At 31.7% G+C, this 19,272-nt stretch overlaps 2 protein-coding genes across 2 annotated transcripts; both read right to left on the minus strand.

Moving 5' to 3' along the window:
- Window positions 1-455: 455 nt before the first annotated feature.
- LOC7458369 (nucleoside diphosphate kinase 2, chloroplastic) lies at window positions 456-3,666 on the minus strand. Its single transcript, XM_002318666.4, has 7 exons — window positions 3,331-3,666; window positions 3,046-3,102; window positions 2,680-2,766; window positions 1,692-1,772; window positions 1,501-1,613; window positions 1,334-1,383; window positions 456-708 (listed from the first exon to the last, which is right to left on the minus strand). The coding sequence occupies exons 1-7, from the start codon at window positions 3,592-3,594 to the stop codon at window positions 641-643; spliced, it is 720 nt and encodes a 239-aa protein (XP_002318702.2). The 5' UTR covers window positions 3,595-3,666; the 3' UTR covers window positions 456-640.
- Window positions 3,667-8,265: 4,599 nt separating this feature from the next.
- Window positions 8,266-10,108, minus strand: LOC7454530 (GRAS family protein RAD1). Its single transcript, XM_002318667.3, has one exon. It carries the CDS (start codon window positions 10,067-10,069, stop codon window positions 8,519-8,521), a length of 1,551 nt encoding a protein of 516 aa, XP_002318703.1. The 5' UTR covers window positions 10,070-10,108; the 3' UTR covers window positions 8,266-8,518.
- Window positions 10,109-19,272: the final 9,164 nt, after the last annotated feature.

Consider the following 19,272-nt stretch of genomic DNA (forward strand, 5'->3'; position numbering starts at 1 on the left):
TATGCCTAAGTTCTCAGACTAGACAATCTACAACCAACTCAAAAACTGCAATAGCGCAGGAAAGTGTCAGTTCTTTGCCACGTTTTCCAAATATAACAAGTATCTACACAAGCGTCAACCTAATCTTGTCAGTTCATCGGGTGCAGTTTTGCGACTGCCAGTCTCTGGTCGGCACAAAGGAGCTTATTCTGTTATTGAGCTTATTTTTTTGTTGCGGTTTTGATCCAACGATCACTCCATTATGGTGTGTTTGTTTTTGTGGTTGAAGTTTGAAAAAAATTGGTTTTCAAAAATCACTTTTTATAGGAATGTTAAATGAAACACAGTTCAATAACAGTTTCAAAATTCCTCGCCAATGTAACAGCAATCAAACAAAAGATTGCAGATCTTCTGGACTGGACTGAGCAGAAACTCATGAACATCTTGTATTAGTTTAATGCGATATAGAGGATATAGAGAAACGAACAAAAACAGAACAGTTTCCATAAGTTTTCTTACAGCAGGTTTCACATTGTAATTCTGTTAATTGACATGAAAACATTCAGAATCCTGAAAACAATGAAGTTTGAAATAAATACAGCTGCTCAGATGATAAACACCTCAAAACTGCATGCCTCTTTAATCAAATCCACTATAAGAATCACTCCCGTAGCCAAGGTGCCTGAGCTGGTGTCCACTGACATAATTCACCTTCTTTAAACCAGAGTCCTGTGAGAAAGCAAGTGGTTAATTTTTTGATGGAGAGAAAAGGGCTGGGATAATTGTGAAGAATGATCAGAAGTTTATGACATAAAAGCTTTAATCTATCACTTGAAGCATTATAATAGTGAATACTGTCACAGTTTGGAGCAACATGAACTTCTTTTTGCTGCCATCTCTTGGTTCCATTGAGGAAAAAGGACTCAAAAGTTTATTGTAACAATTTAAAATGTGTTTTGAGTTCAATATGGTACAGCACAAACATGCAGGGAAACCACAATTCAATGAAGATTGGAATCGAGTAAGAAATAAGCCTACTGCTTATTTGTGCCAAATTACAGCCTTGTAGTTGTAATTTTCCATCTAAACACCTATTCTGGGTTATTTGTGAGTTTCTCCTGATGTTATTAGTATATTGTCCTGGTAAAAAGCTTGCTACATACTATTTTCATGCTATAGTTTTATGAATCCTGTAATTTTCCAGAAAGGCTATTTGAGGAATGGAATTCATTTTCATCACATATTGCATTATCTATTCAGAAAACAAGAATATATCTGTACTCGGAAAATCATTAACAACAGAATCATTTGTGCTTGATTTACATAACTAAACAAAGGGCATAAGCAGTCCCACCTATTTCACGCTTTCCATTTTCAGGGCTGTCACTGCCATGAACCACATTCCTGCAGAAAGTTCACCATAGGATAAAAAAATTGCTAAGACCAGGAAAGAAAGTGCAAACCAATTTTGTGAAAATGAGCACATAAAGCAACCTATCAGGAGAGTATGAAGGGCCTAACCTTCCTGTTTGAACAGCGAGATCTCCTCGTATTGTGCCTGGTTCGGCCTTAAGAGGATCCGTGGACCCTATTAGCTTACGTGCTGATGCTACAACCCCAACACCTTCCCATGCCTGGCAAAAAAACATTATCGTCAGTATTCTAGAAAGAACTCAAAACCTGTAGAAATCTCAGATTCATAAACTTCATACCATACACACAACTGGACCAGAAGTGATGTAATCGATCAGACCAGGGAAGAAAGGCTTGGCCTTGAGATCCTTATAGTGCTCCTAATCATGCAAAATAGTAGATAAAAGAACGATAAGACATACAGTAATTTGAGGATATGAAAAGACCACACTCCAGTAACAATACAAGCCCGTTTGGTATTGTGATAGCGGTTGCTTTCCAAAGTACTTTTCACTTGGAAATGTATCGAAATAATGTTTTTCTTATTTTTTTTTAAATTCATTTTTGACATCAGCATATCAAAACAATCTAAAAACACCAAAAAAATTAATTTGAAGCACAGAAAAAAAAATCATTTTTTTTAAAAGCGCTTTTGAAATGCAAAAATAAGCAGGCTCTAAATGGACATCTAAAACACAATTACAGAACAGAGACGTGAAATTGATAAAGCAAACTTTTTTCCTGATTGATTATAAAAAAAAATAGGAAAGATTAGTAGAAAGTTTGGGTTCTATACTAGGGCATTGACAAAAGAATTTATCAACAGGAAGATAAAATACAGTTCTTTTGTGATTGATTCTCAATAACCATACAAAACAATAGCAGAAAGCTTGGAATTTTACTGTGACTTAAGGTCACTGTCCTGTAAGATTCCAAGATTTCTATTCTTTTTCCTTTTTTTTCCTCGTTTCTGCCACCATTTTCAAAAAACAATAACCATACAAAACAATAGCAGAAAGCTTGGAATTTTACTGTGACTTAAGGCCACTGTCCTGTAAGATTCCAAGATTTCTATTCTTTTTCCTTTTTTTTCCTCGTTTCTGCCATCATTTTCAAAAAACAACAGAAAAACTTGCTTTACAATCACATAATCATAAACCGTAATAGTTTGCTTCAAGTAAAGCATTATAAGAGGATACAAAACAAATCTGACATTTGCAAGATATTGGATAAAGGTTTCGCCATATAAAAGAATGGAGTGAGTATCAACATTGCAAGACTACAAACCTCTGCCAATTCTTTAGGGCATTGGAAGAGCTTCAAACCAGTCAGTTTAAATCCTTTCTTCTCAAACCTCGAGATTATTTCTCCAACCTAAAGCAACCCAATCCACATAAAATAAATTCAGAATCCCAAAATCAAAACATAGTATCATTTCAACTATTACATTGCCAATATATACTCAGGTTTACACAAAATACTTCACATTTGGCTCAATCCAATAAACACTACTTTCATCTTATCCTAAACAATGAAAAACGAAGGTTCCAATCTCTAAAATTTTAACATCACTCAAACTTCCCCAGCAATCACTGCAAAAATTTAACAATAATTAATTACAGTGCAAATAAAAAAAAATCAAGAAAAGCTTACAAGGCCACGTTGAACACCATCAGGCTTGACCATAATGTAAGTCTCATCAACTTGTTCCTGGACACAAAAATTTAACAAAAAATGTCAAAAACTCCAAATGGGATTTCGCTACAACACGTGAATAACTAGTCAAAATATCAAACACTGATCGGGGCTCTCACGAATTTCCAGAATTATTCAAAAAACACTAACAATTAGTTTCCTTTCTCTCTCTTCAGCTAGATAAAACAGATACTAAAACAATTCTACAGCAAATTATCTGAATTAAGAAATACAAATAAATACCATGGAAGCCACCAAATGAGGAAGAAATATGCGGGGCTTTCTAGAGTTGCGAGTTTTAGTAGCATGAGGATGTGAAGGGGAATTGTTGAAAGAGAAAAGATGGGATTTTGAATGGAATGCAGATAGGTGGGTTGTGCGTAGGTTAAGGTTATTGCAGGAAGTGAGGGATAAGGCTGTGGTGTTGGTGGTGTAAGTTGATGAAGGAAGGATGGTTGAAGAAGAGATACAAAATTTGGCTCCACCAAACACGGCTACACTCTCCATTTTCTGCCTGCCTTGCTAAAGCTAAACCCCTTTCTCCCTCCAGCCTCTAGTCCGCTCTCCACACGAGTGAGCAGAGTGGACTAAAAACTAAGTTGGATTTTGTCTTGGACATGGTTTTACTCAATTGCCCTTGTTCTGTATTTTATTCCATTGATTCTCTTTTGTTTGCTTTCGATGGTTTTTTAGTTTCAAAAGTCTTTTTATAAAAATTTAATTTTTTTATTTTAAATTAATTTTTTTAGTATATTTAAATTATTTTGATATGTTGATGTAAAAAATAAATTTTAAAAAATAAAAAAATATTATTTTAATATATTTTTAAATAAAAAAACTTTAAAAAGTAATCACTACAAAAAAAATATTGATTTTCAACAATTTCATATCATGATAAACCAAATTGTTTTGTTTGATGGTAGTTTAATACACTGTTCAATCATTTTCTTTTAATTAGTGAATATATTTGAAAATTATTTTAAAAATATATCTATTTTTTATGATTTTGAATAATTTTAAATAAAAATGGTAAGAAATCATGAAAAACATTTAAATTTAATGCCTTTTTAATCTAGATATGCTTTTGCGAAAATAGTTACATTATATTATTAAACCTATACGATTTCTATGGGTAAAGGTTTTTTTTTTTTTGGCTTTTAAAGTGAGTAATTAAAAATGAGCTTAAATTGATATCAAATTAGTAAAATGAGCTCAATTTTGGTGGAGTAATTAAAAATGAGGTGTCTATCCAACTCCAAGTAATCTAAGTAATCTAGCATCCATTTGGAAAAATCCTAATTTGTAAAAGATTTGTAGAAAAAACTTTACTACTATGGTATTGCAAGACTTAAATTATTAACTAATAAACTAAAAATATCAACAAAACATAGAACTAATTATTATACAAAACACTAAAAGATTTTGATTTTTTTTATTGTACATATCAATTGCTTACTCTCTCACGTATTACATTCAACTTATTTTTCAAATTTTTTGATTTTGGCCTTAAACTTTTATTATGCATGAATGAATCTTTTTTGGATTAAATTTAAAAACAATTAAATCAAATTTGTTGACTTGAAACAAATTGAAAAATAGGAGATCAAAAAGGAAAAAGATACCATAAATGAGCACTGATTTCAAAGTTATCATAAAAGTTCACTTTAGTCCTCAAACTTCATATATTATACCTATTTGGTCCCTCAATAGTTTTTCAATTCAATTTTGGTATAAAATTTTATAGTTACTTTTTGATCCCTGATTAGAGAGGGAAGAGAAAGAAATTGTCATATTCTAGCGTTTTAGATTAAAAAAAAATATTGTGTCAAATGATTTCATTTGATGAGGTGAGTTTAATTTAGGTATTTTTTTTCATCTTGAAAGTGCCTAAAAAAACAAATTTGAGATCGGAAATTTTTTTTCTTTCAGGCTTTGGGATTTTTTTGGGATTTTTTAGGCCATGAATAAATTTATCAAGACACTTAGAGTGTTATCTGAGTGTTTTTGGTCAAAATGAATTGAAAAATATGTTTTTAGGTCAAAAAACATTTTGCCCTAATTTTTTAACCACCACAATTGTCATAATTTGGGCAAAGTCAGACGATACATTGTTTAACTTATTTTTTAAAAAAAATAAAATTGGAATGGACCTCATGATTACATTTTTTAAGAAAATTAGGCTCGCGCGGGCCCTCTTAAATGACGTGTGGCCTCTTTTTTGTGGTATTTTTTACTTCAAAAAAACATGTTTTTTTCTACATGTGTTTTTTTAAATAATCTTTTAATTTATATTTAAATTAATATCACTTCTCTCTAATTTTTAGTTTTTTGTATTTAGAATTTTTTAAATGGTGATTGTTTTTTAAGTATTTTGTATGTATTCAATTTTTGAAAAGCTTTTCTAATTCATCTTTAATTTGTCTTATGTTTTACATAATTGAGCTTTATTTTGAAAAATAATTTTTATTTTTATTTTTGGATAATATTTCTAGTAAGTGCAACCTTGCGAGATATTTTTTTCACTTTAATTTTATTCAATCAATTTTATATGTGTGTCTATTTCTACTATTTTTTGATTAAATAAAAAAAAGATTAATCAAGTAAGTAAATTATGTTGTGAGATCAAGTATTTTGATTTACATCCTCCTCTCAACTTTTCTAGATATGTCTTTAGTTATTGTTAATGATTTTTTTTTTATTTGTTAACACAAATGGTTCTTGAAGTATTCAATTAGATGCGTGCATAAAATTTTTGAGATATTTTTTATATAAAAAAAAAGCCAAAAAAGCCTAAATATTTAATTTTTTTATTGGAAAAAAATATTCAGCCTACGACGGAGCACATGTCAAATAACTAGTAAAAACCTAAAACATGTGAGAAAATCATTGTATGTATGTCATGATTTATTGTAGATTGCGATGGTAAAATGATGATCTTACCCTTAACAAAAAAAAATCAAATGAGAGGAAAAGGGGTCTTTTCACGAGGCTAATTTGTCATTCTTTATTAGTGCAGGGGTAACATTGTCTTTTCCAATTTCTTATAACAGTTAAATTATTATATTACCTTAAAAAGTTTTTTTAAAAAAATTGACTTTCCATCTACGAGCTTTATATGAATTTCATTTTACTATAAACATTGTAATGACTTAATTGTCCTTAACATTAAAAGTGTATAGCCTTGACTTTAGGGGTTTAATAGTAATTTCATAATGGTTTTTCGTTGTTAACATTTACTTCTAGAGGCATTTTTGTCTTTTTCAAAATAAAATAAGGAAAAATTTGATGTGCTTTAGTGCGTGAGTCGTACCTTCACCTTCAGGCGACTCATGTGGCTGACTCTGGTGATAATAGTCATGCTTCCACAACATCATTTGATTCTTCTCGGCATTCTCTTCTTTTCTAGGTGGCATGTGGATGGCGATTCAATCCGGTTTAGCGAATGTTAACTTTTCTTTTCTTTTTCTTTTTTTTCTTTTCTCTTTTCTTCTCGATTTGCGTGTTGTCTCTTGAAAAAATCACAACAACCTTTCAATTTCTTTTCCTTTAAAATTTAGTCTTTGTTCTCTTCATTGCAATTTTTTATTTGAAAAAATTATTTCAAATTGAAAATTATTTTAAATTTCATCATTCAATTTTCCACCATCGATTTGTTTTTCTATCAGGTTTAATCCTTAATCTTTTAATTGTTAATTTTATGTTTTTACAAGTTTTTTAGATTGATTTTTTTTTTATCCTTCAAAATTAATTTGGTTGGGAATTAGCCTTATTGACTAAGTCCAGCTCTGAGATTTCGCGAGTAATGATTTTGGAATATTCTCAAGTTTAGGACACTCACCCAAGTTTGCTTTGTTTTTCATGTAATTAAATTAGGGTTTTCTTTTTTATATTATTAAATTAAAAAACTTATCTTTAACTTATTTAAAAATCCTAATGTCACCTTAACATTTTTCTTTTCAAATCCATAAAAGTTTGCCCCGGCCCACGCCGATGTACCCGTCGCCAATATAGGTTTACTCGAATCACTTTTTTTAATTTACATTTGTTTTTGCTTTCAGCCTTTAATAATTGGTTTATTATAATTGGGATTCCTAATTTATTTTGGTATGAGTTTTATGGTTTTATCTTATCACGATACCATATCCTAAATCACGGGTTTTGTAGGTTAACTATAGTTGATCTTGGTCAATTCAATATATAGTTATCTCAATATTTTTTTTAAAAAATATGTTGTTCAATGTGTCACCATTTAAGTGTCTTAAAAGTGTTTTGGCGAATATGCAATGAATTTTTTATTTCCTAACATCTTTACAAATTTTTTAAGGTTAAAAAAAAAATATAACTCACAGCGTACCACAAGTAAAAAAACTAGTGTTTACTATTCATGTACAGTCAAGTCATTATTTATAGCACCGTGTATTGGATATTTTTTCTTCTAGATCCCTCATGTTTTTTGTTCTTTCACTTTGGTCATTGAATTTTATTTTTTTAATTAATTTAATCCTAGTAAGATATGTTGTCATGGTTTTATATTTTTGGAATTTTTTTTTATTTGAATGTTTTCACGTGTGCAAGATATGAGAGAATATTTTGACTTTAAATGAAAACTCGATTTCACAAAATAGAATTTTATGTTATTGTTGAAAAATTAAAAGAAAAATGACTAAAATTAACATAAAATAAAAGCACAGCCTTGGTGAATTTTATGTGAATTTAAACGAATATAATACGATAGCTTTGTTAAATCCAAACATAGAACAAGATAGATCTGGGCTTCACGAATAAACTATCTATTCTGACAGGAGACATTGCGATTGCCTTGGTGGTTGATTTAGGTTGGCTTTTATGAATAATATGTTAAGTTGCTGTGCAGAACTCACAGCAACCTTGCCTTGCCTGAACAGATGGGCTAGACAAGGCCACAACGCCGTCGTCGGAATTAACTTCCTTCAGTAGCAACTATAGAATCACCAAGTCAAGATTGTCATCTGGGTTACGAAATTCTAGCTTTTTGAAGGGAGCAATGGTGATGAAGAATCGTTGGAAACATTAAATATGCAAACCCCACATCTCCTGTCTTACAAATTACCAATCATCAGAACATTAATGGTTCATAGTTACAGTCAGGAAAGAATCAAGGAATTTTGATATGTACATTTTGATGCAGCACGGAGGCGCACCAAACCAGCAATACATTTTCTTTATTTCATCTGCTCAGCTCAGTCACCTGAGCAGTTCCGAATCCAAACTGAAAGTCAGTGCTTATTTTCAGTGCAGAGTCTGTGCTTGCACTTTACCGATGCTAGACATTACTACTTGGAAATTGTAGCAGGTGATCAACCATACTAGGCAAATTACACAGCAACCAATGGCCTCATGAAACCTGGACCAATTTTATTCAAGAACTGCAAAATTATTGGCTGCCACTTTTTTAGCATTTCCAGCAAGAAGCTGCAATTATAGGCTTTGATTTCCAGCCAAGCACCAAGCACCCCTTCTCTTCAACAACTGTGTAACCGTCACAAACCTTACTCTGCACCAGCCATTGCTTAGCCTGGGCCATCATCTTAATGGGGGCAACCTGAAATCCTGCACGGCTCATCCTCCTGCGCCACTGATCCACCCTCTCATGCCGTTCAACTCTTGCCGGCCCCTCACAGCTCACAATGTTCTTTATCTCTTCTGCGAAGTAAAACTGCTCCATCTTGGCACGCCTAGTGTCGTATTTGGGCAGCATGGTATCCAAGGAGTCAAAGATTGCGGAATAGTAATGCAGTGCCTCCATGAATCTTCCTAGAAAGAATGGACCATTGTGGCTTGAATCTTGTTCAACTAGAACAAGAACCTTTGGTGAGAGCTCAAGAATAATCTGCAAGACAGAATTCAGAGCTCCCCTACTTTCCTTAACCACGCAATGGAGTTGAAGAATGCTGTTGACAACAAGAACTTCATCTTCACTGGTTTTGATGTCTTCAGGCCTCAAGTTTTCCAGGCTGCTTTTCACCACTGAGAACTCCAGATTAATTCCCATATCTTTTGCATATTCCTCGAGTTCATCACCGATGATTCGGAATCTGTCAACGCAAAGGCCAACACCAGTTATTCGAAGGCGACTAGGTGGCTTTCCAGCTCGTTCGGCGAGGCTTTGGATAAGCAGGCGCCATTGGTGACCGTGTGGTAATCCAAGTGTCATTCCTAGGTCCACCACATGAACTGAACTCTCTCCCTCAAAGGCTTCCAAAATAGAATTATTGGCAACAAAGTGACCAAACCGAATATGTGGGCAAATTTCGTAAACAAGGCGTAAAGCTTCTTCCTTCTTGTCTGAGGCAATGTCTATTATGTTCATCGTGGGTGCAACAAAACCAACCGCCCCTAGTGGTTGAACCAGAGAGAGCCTGTCGATCAGTCCTTGCACGAAGCAAGATGCCACGCGTTGGAAAGCAGAGCCAAAGACCAAAGCATTAGATCGGAGCTCAGATAATAAGGCCGAGGCATGTGACTTGTCACGACAAGCCACGGCTTCAGCGCAAGCAATTAGAAGCTGAACCAACCTCATTCCATCAGAATTCCCTTCTTCTTCATTTCCACCTTCCTCGGCATTGATCATGGCTGCTGCTGCCTCTTCAACAGCCTCAGCTGCAAGATATCTTTGCGTGTAAGTCCATATATGATCTCTGAAATGAAGTTTTGGAATGTTATTCAAGCTATTAGTGCTACTACTGCGGCAAATACTGCTTCCACCACTATAAAGACTGCTACCATTACTTCTTATGGATTCAACCATGCTTGAGGACTGTTTGATCCTCTTAACATCTCTGGTTTCATCCGAAAAAGGAAGCATCCTGGAAACAACATTGCTCTCAAATATGGGCAAATAAGGGTGCGGATAGCAAGCCATAGCTGCAAGACTGAGATCAAGACCACTCGTTTCACTTAAGGTTTCATCATTGAACTCCCTTGACAAGAAACTATGAGCCATATCTCCTTCTCTCTCTCCCTCACACACGCGCGCGCGCGGTTACACGCTTCTCTGTCACTAAAGATATATGAGTGAAGCTCTGAAAGAACCTTCACAAAACGAGGGCAAAATACATAGGCGAGCGGCTGCGGTATTCTTGTTCGTAAACAACTAGGCCAAAGCATATTTTCATATGAAACCATGAAAGTAAGACAAATGTGCTATTGTCCAAATTAGATGTCTGCCTGATTTGTGGCATAGACAAGCAAAAATGCATAGAGCAATGAATGTAATCCCCATTGTCATCTTTCTCCAAGATTTTTGGATTTCCTGTCTTGGAGACATTCCACCGTAGTTGGCCACTTCTTAATTTTACTCATAATCCTAACAATTGAAAAATCTTAAAACGGTAAAACATCATTTTCTTCGAGGTTCTCTTGTCTTCAAGTTCATGGAGTTTATTTTACACACACACACACATATAGGATAACTTTATCAAGTCATATCCTTTATCAATCCGGGTTTTACAAGAAAAAAGTGAAAGCAAGGACTAAAATTGGTGGCCTGTAGGGCTACTTAAACATTACGCACCAAGGCATGCAGCACATAGAAACTCATCTGGTTAGGCTAGTTTAATTTAACGAGGGTTAATGTTAGGGTGCCTTCGCAAGAAAACTTACCCAACATTGATTGAATTCAAACAAAGATTCCAATCAGGGTGTTATCATTACACTACTACAAAATTAAAAAATATAGATGAAATATAAAATTTTATGAGTATATAAATTATTTTTTTATCTATATTAAAAATTATTGATAGAAATGACAATGAAACACTATCATAAGAAACTAACTCTTCAGGGTTTTTATTTCATTGGTAATTTTCAATATCAACAGAATCGTCAACAAAATATTCACACTTAAAAATCAGCTTTTATTGTCCATTTTCTATCAATAATTTCATCACTGTTTATTTTTTTAACAAAATATTATGTCATAAATTCCATCAAAAAGCTCTTACGCATTATGTAAGTTTTACCAAAAGTTTCAGAATGAGTACAAATATTCTAGTAGAATTTATGACAAAAATATCGATGGAATAATTTTTTTTAACCATTAACAATAGAAGAAAAAACAACACTTAAAACCTTAGAGTTACTAATTATTAAACACTTTTATATATATTAAACCATGTGGTAAATTATTCATCTTATAATTAAAATAATTGAGTTTCACTAACATTTGGGTTTTGGTATAACAACAATAGTTAATGTTGCCTAAAAAAAGTTACTGAGTTTAGTATAATTATCAATTTTATAATTAAATATAATTAATGAAAATTCTATATAATTGAAAAATTAACTTATTGATCTCAATTCATCACAGTTTAATAGCACATAATTATGTACTTGTCTAAATTCAGTGTCAATCAAATATCTTTCCCTCACTGAGTTTTTCGATAATGGTCATCCAATATGGCAAAATATTAATAAATTCTCACTTGAATATATAGTTCACCACTAACATCATTTTTGAGAATTTGATTTATTCATATTCTCAAGTGAGGTTCAAAATAATACGAGGTAAATATTGAAATATCTTTAGCAATATAAGCCTCAAATATTAAAGCCTCACCTTAAACTTTTTTTCAATCTTTGTTTTAAGATTAAACAAGTATCTACATGAAAGTAATTAAAAATGAATAATTAAATGTTGAAAAAATAATGGAAAATTATTTAGGATGTCATCCCTTACCCTTCGAAAGGATACATAGGTAAATTCTTCATTAAGTCACAGAAAAAAGAAGAAAATATCATTTCAAGTTTGCTACATGAAACTCATCATTAATCAACTCTATATTCTCACATTTACAATACAAAGGTAAATATATATAACCTCGTTTTATATTGTCCTTTGTTTTTTATTTTATGTTCATGACTGTGTTAAAAATATTTTAAAACACATTATTCTCGATGTCTATGACATCCAATCTATGACGGATGACACTAGCCTTTTAATAAAAAAAGCTCCCAAAAAAATATTTTGCTTAATCCAATTATGGGTCATACCAGAATCATGGAACTTTTTCTTTTTTGAATTAAAACTAAAAACAATGCTTTCATACTTTGAAACTTCATCATACAATTCTTCACTCAATAATACCAACGATGAAATATCTTTTTCAACTTTACCTTTCAAGAAGTCTTTTTTTATTATTTCTAAATTGATAATTACTTGGCAAAAACCTCTGTAGCAATAAGAAAATAGTTTTACACTATTGAATAAGATAAAGGCCTTATTATGATGCATGTAATATAGACAAGATAATTTTCTATGTATGCTCCAACCCGACACCATCTCATAAGCAAGAAGATCATTTACAGTCCATATCAATGTTGCTTTTATTTGAGAATTATGTTTTCTAGAGACATTATATGTTAAAGCCCGTCTGGTCATAATTAATTCAACTCATCAATCAACGGTTGAAGATAAATACTTAAATATAACCTTTTTTTTTAGTTCATCGTTGTTTCCATCTAAAATTACTAACATAAAAATTTTGTTGGTTAACCACAATCACTAACACAATTTTTATATTTACTGATGAAATTTTTCATCGATATTTATACTATCATTCCGTTGGTAATTAATTTACCAACGAAATCACCGACGGAAATACTCCGTCGGTGAATCTTTCGTCGGTATTTTTTTGTCCGTCGGTAAGTCCGTTGATAATAAAAAAATATTGTTATCGATGAATTTACTGACAGAAAAAGCGCGCAAAAAAGAATTATCCGCTTCATTCCGTTGGTATTTTCCTCGAAAAAATACCATATGTATGTAATTCTATCGGTAATTATTTAAAAATATTTTTAAAAAATTAATTTTACCAAACTATAAAATAATTAAATTAATATAAATCAACACTCTATAATACTCAAAACGCTTGGAAAAAAATCAACTAAAACAAATTTGCAACAAATAAATAACACGAAAAAATAAATTCAACTAAAAAAATTCATATGAAAAAAATGAAGTTGTGATTGCTAAAAATTTAAAAATCCTATAAATAAATCAACTAAAAATTGATCTCATATGAAAAAAAAAAATCCTACAACAATATTCATACCATTATTAAGAACAAAAGCAATTAAAAATAAAATAAAATAACAAATTTAGTGAAAAAAAAAAGAAAAAAAAATATTACCTTAATGTTGTTGCAAGTGAAGCTAAGAAGAGAAAAAAAACAAATTCGTAAAGTATATTAATTAAAAAAAACTAAGAAGAAAAAAGAAGAAATGAGAAGAATACATATCTGAGCATGAAGAAGAAGAGAAGGAGTTGAGGAGAGAAGAGAAGAGAAGAGAAGAGAAAGAAATGGATATTGATGTTTTTTACATATGGGGAAGAAGAAGAAGAACAAAGAAGCCCCGTCTGTTGTGAAATTAGGGATTCTAGGCTTTTTATTATGGCGTTTTACAGACAGATAATTAAATATTAATATTTTTAATCATTCCGTAGGTAATATTTAATTTAAATTTTTAATTTAATAAAAAATTTTCAGAAACCGTCAAATATCACCGACGACTTTTCAATTCGTCGGTGATTATGTCTGTAATATTTAATTTAAATTTTTAATTTAATCAAAAATTTTCAGAAAACTGCCAAATAACATCAACGACTTTTCAATATGTCAGTGATTTTGTCTGTAAAGAACAATAATTAACAGTGCAATTGGAAAGTGAACAGTTTCAGAGCTCTCTGAAAAATACCGACGGAATTTTCCGTTGGTGATTCCCTTTGTAATTGACATGATGAACAATGTTCACATTTTACCGACGATAATATATGTTGGTATAAATAACACGTCATCTTTTTTTTTACTTTGTTTTAATTATTTTTTTCCCATTGTAATTCCCTCGGTATATACTGAGGCAATATTTTCATTGGTAAATTTCCGATAGATTTTACCGATGAAAATATTCCTTCGGTATTTCTATTTATATTTATCAATTTTATGGCAGTGAATGAAATGTTTTTCATTATTGTTTTTATTTAATTTTTTTTTGGTGGTGTTGATAGTATTGCAGATTCAGATATATAGAAATTCTTGTCTCTTGAGCATTATCTTATATATATTAAACCTGAAACCTCTAAATAGTTGACACCTATTTAATTTGCTTGCCAATTAAAAACCTTCTACTACAGAGGTTTAGGTTTAGATTTTTTCTTTGTTTCTATATATATTACTTGAAAAAGATCATACACAACGCGCATGAGAAAATTAATTAATTTCATTTTTGGACCGTTTCATTTTGATCATGGAAAAAAACAACTTCAGCATGGAATGATTTGCCGGCTTATACGAGAACATCCAGGAAATACAACAAAGATTATCGTGAGCATACATCGACTCGAGTTGATCTTTTACAGGACTAAGAAACACAACAAACATATACAAATAAAATAGGAATATGCAAATTTGATCTTGATGCCTGGATTACTCGAACTTACAAGACTCATTTAATTTCGATAGTGTCCGGCATAACATATATATTCCAAGGCTCAACAATATCATAGTAACAAGAGATTAACATTAAACAAACGTCTGGATATATGCATGCCACTGTCTCCTTGAGTATGTTAATGTCACTGTCTACGTCATGATCCTGCATCGGCCGGCGAGGATGTTCTGGGATTAGAAATTTTGTATGTTTCATTTCATTTTCCATTTTCACTTAGAACATCCATCGAGGAAGAATACAAGTTTTTTATTTTTTATGTAAAATGGTTTCGTTTCGTATCTGCGTGCACTGTTGGGAAATAATATTTGGGAGATTTTTTTCAAAAAAAAAAAAACACTACATGTGGTGCGTGAAACTTCCTAAAATTGAAGGGCCTAAAGATGTGGTTATATATGAAATTCTTAAAAATTGTGAGGAGAAATGGCCGGAGAAAAAAGAACAACGTGCTGTGCGACCCCCCTTCTGATGCGATGAGGAAACAGAGCTGCCCCGCCTGTACAGCATGAGTGGGCCTATTGAAAATTGATGTGAAAAAAAGAGAGAGAGGCTGCACTGCGTTAACACTTTGGCGGTCCAATAACTCAAGTCTAGTCCATACCAGTATTGCTAGCAAGGCTTTGTGCCCCCCTCGATCCTCTCAGATGCGGCAATTTATTTCTATGTAAAATTATCTGTTTATTTCTTTATTTTAAAAAGTTTTAAAATTTTTTATTTTTTTATTTTAAATTAATATATTTTTAGTAATTTTAAATTATTTTGATGTGTTGATATTATAAACATGATTTAAAAAAAAATATTATATTAATATATTTTTTTTAATAAAAAATACTTTAAAAAGTAATCATAACGTAATTTTCAATAAGCTATTAATACATCTTGCAGTATGCACACCTTCGAAGAGTTCATCGGTGTTGAAATTCTTTTTCCAAAATTAGATAGCAAGATATAGCATGATCAAGATTTCGAATATGTAGCTTGCGATTGGATGTTTCAACAATTTTTTATTTTATTTTTTAGCAAGATTTATTGCATTTAATTTATAATACAAGCAATTTAATTTATTGTATTTAATTTATAATTCAAAATTCTTCTAAAGATATACAAATGGACAGCAGAAGAAGACAGTACTGTTTCTTTTTCTTTTTCTTTTTAGGTTGGAAGAGTACTGTTATAAGACTTAGTCCAACTCAATAATCAATCTAGCAATCAACCAACCCGAAATCTAGTCTGAGTTGAGTCAATAAAAAAAAATTAATAAAATAATATTGTTTTGATTATATTTTTAAAAAAATTAAAACTTGAATTGACCTGAGATTTAAATCAAATAAACTTTTAATTCTAAGTATATGGTCGGAAGTGGAAGATATAATTCCTTTTAATAGCTGAACTCCCATTTGATTTTGGTGGTGCAATATATGTCAATAGCCTCTCCACTAACCCTTCTTATCCAGTGGCGTTTTTTTTTCTTGTTCCAATTCTAAAAATAAAAGTTCCAACAGGGAGGATATGTTTATTTTTATCTTTATCTTTATTTAAAAAAGATAAAAATTCAATTTAATATTGCTTTAAAAGCATTTATTTTTATATTTTTATTTTCATTCATTCAATTAAATATATTTTTATCTTTTTTTTCTACCAGAGAAAACCCACATCTTAAAAACCATATATGGTTGAAATTAATGAAAATGCGGCAATAAAATACAGTGTGGCTGACAAATTATTAGAAAAAAGCTTCATAATTATTAAACTTACAGGAAATTAAGTACAAAGACTATTATGCATGCACGGCCTAGTAAATATTTAAATCCGAAGGAAATTAAGCAACAAGAAGAGTGATGAGGGATCAGGGAAAAGGATTTTGAGACTGGAGATACTGAGATAGAGTGAATAAAGAGAGCTTATTCAGCCTAGCTATTATCTATCAGTATATGTATGCATATCTAGCTAATTCTCCTGAGCACGATCAGTACGAGGGAGTGCAGGCAATGCAGGCAAGCAAGAGAATAGCTGAGGAAGCGCCATCTTCTTCGAGATTGGAGCTGCTCCTCTTGAACTTGCAAGTTTTTCCTTTGTTACATTGAATTTGCTTCTGCGTATGCTGCTGGCAGTGACTGTGTTGTTGATAGTTGCAATTCTCCCTTCCCTTGTGCTGTTCTTGCTGCCTCTTCTTCATGGCTTAACTTCTTTATTTAGGCTCTTCTTCTCCTTTGTAGAGGAAACTCGGCGGTACTCACTATGACTACCTGACACTTCGAAGAAGAGAGGAGAGGGGGCTGTGCATGGTGAACGGGCGTCCAAGGTCTCATTTTATAGCTCCTATTTATACCATAATGCCCTTGAATCCTATCCATATTCACCTTAGAGGACTCACCGTGGGACCCTGGGAGTTGGGATCTCCAAGTCTCCTGCCGACCTATATTACACTTAGCATGTGTTTTCTACGTGGAGAGATGAATGACATGGTGGGACAGTGACCATCCTTTATTTTTATTTTTATTTTTATTTTTGCTGCAATGCTACCTGGCTATGCAATGCACGACATACGCGCATGTGCCTTTCCTACTCGCTACCTCCCTGTATGATAAAAATTAATGTTAATTTTAAAAAAATTAGCTTAATTAATCGGATTTTAAATTTATTTTTAAAATTTATTATTTTAAGTTTTATAAATCTTAAAATTATTAAAATATTTATTAATTTTAGAATTTATAAAATTAATCAATTTATTATTTTAAGTTTTATAAATCTTAAAATTATTAAAATATTTATTAATTTTAGAATTTATAAAATTAATCAAAAGTATAAACAAGTTTATTCAGACACTAATATTAATAAAAAAAAAATAATATCAGAAAGGAGGGTCCAGCATATTCCAGCATCTAATAAATGAAGTTCCGCCATATCTAAGCCACTTGATTGAGTTATGTACAGGATAAATGCCACACGTTAGGCGGCGAGCGGGATTAAATTGTTTCTATTGTAAAAAGGATGCTACATAGAGATGATAGTGTTTTTAAATGTACAATAAAAATTTGGGATACAGATAATTATTTGAATAGATTTAATAAATTTGATTAAATTTATAACATAATTATAAAAAAATAATAATGACTAAGAAAAAATAAATAATACCCTATAAATATTTTTAAAAGTTCTTAAAAAACATTCGATTTAACTCGGGTTAACTCGATTATGTCGCAACTCGAGATATAAGATCGAGATAACCTCATAGAAAAAAAAGACAAAATTTAAAAAGTTGAAGGCCCAATAATATAATATCGAAAAATAAAATTTATTAAAAAATCATTTAAAAAAACTAAACAAAAAACCGAAGTCAAACCATACTAATCTTTAAAATTTGTGATCTGGGTCATAAAACCAGGTTACTCCATAAAAGGCAAATCTGAAAAAATCATAAAGCAAAATTCTCGATCATCCAAAATTAAAAAAAAACAAATAACAATAAAAAAAATAAAAATCAAATCTGATATAAAATTAAATAAAATAAAATAATAAATAATGAAATTAAAAAATAAAATAAGGCAAGAAAAAAACAAAAAAAAACAATTAAGTTTTTTTGCTTTCTAATGGCAATTAAGTTTTTTTCGTTTGAAGTTTCGACTAATTCAAACGTGGTTTCACTGGCATGTAATATTCCTTGTAAAACAAATATTATAATCAAATTATCATGCATGGTACTATTAGCGTAGTATTACTATTATATATATATTGCCATTGTAAAACAAACTCGTATCATGATGATCATTCCAGCTGGAAGTGTTGGATTCTATTTGAATGCCCAATCATCGTCCGTCTTCTTTAGGGTTAGCATGGCAATGATTTGCCTTAGCTGGTATAAAATTTAAAGAATTAGTACATGGATCAGAAGCTGGCTCCAAGAACATGCAATAAAAATATAAAAAAAAGACATATCTGAGTAACTAACTAATCATACATCGCACAAAGACAAGGGTTTAAGGATTGGGTTTGTGTGCTAGGAGAGATCAACGGCATTAATCAAATGAAAACCGATGAGAAGGTGCAGTACTGCTTGTTGCAGAGCACGTACACAAGAGGCCAGGGCTTTGCATTAGCAATAACTGTAAGCCCCAAGCACGCCACTAATGGAGTTAGGCCATGCAGTTTGTCGTTACTCTTGAAAGACAGAAGTCATCATGTGCAAGCAAAGCCATGTGCTCATGTGTTGATGTTCTTGTCCTCTCTATGCCAACCCTCTTCCACAGGGCCCAGAGGTTTTCTTTCTCCCTCCTCCTCTCCTCACTTATTGCCCCTGTCTACTATACGATTACAGCTCCGGTACTGTTTTCTCACTGGCTCAAGCAAAAAATCTAGGGTTCAAGCAATTTTTGGCTTTGGTGCATGCATGGACTATACCTGTACTTTGTCCAGTGGCGAATGTTCATGGAATTACAGTTCTTTTTGTTAATTTGTTTGACCTAAGCACGTAAAATTAATTAAGGGCCGTGGGGGTGCTCAGCTTTCCATGTATATTAATGTCAACTTATCCCAGGCCAGCCCTCTAATTAGCTTAAGTTATTTCTTAGTTAAGAGTGGGTGCTCAGCTGTTCTTGGATGCGTTTCAAAAGCATGCTCGTTGTTTTTTTAGTATTTCCTTATAATCTTGATGGGTATTAAAAATAAAAATAAAAATAAAATTGTTCTAATTTATTTTTAAAT

The sequence above is a fragment of the Populus trichocarpa genome, chromosome 12 (genome assembly GCF_000002775.5).
Source record: "Populus trichocarpa isolate Nisqually-1 chromosome 12, P.trichocarpa_v4.1, whole genome shotgun sequence".
Lineage (NCBI taxonomy): Eukaryota > Viridiplantae > Streptophyta > Magnoliopsida > Malpighiales > Salicaceae > Populus > Populus trichocarpa.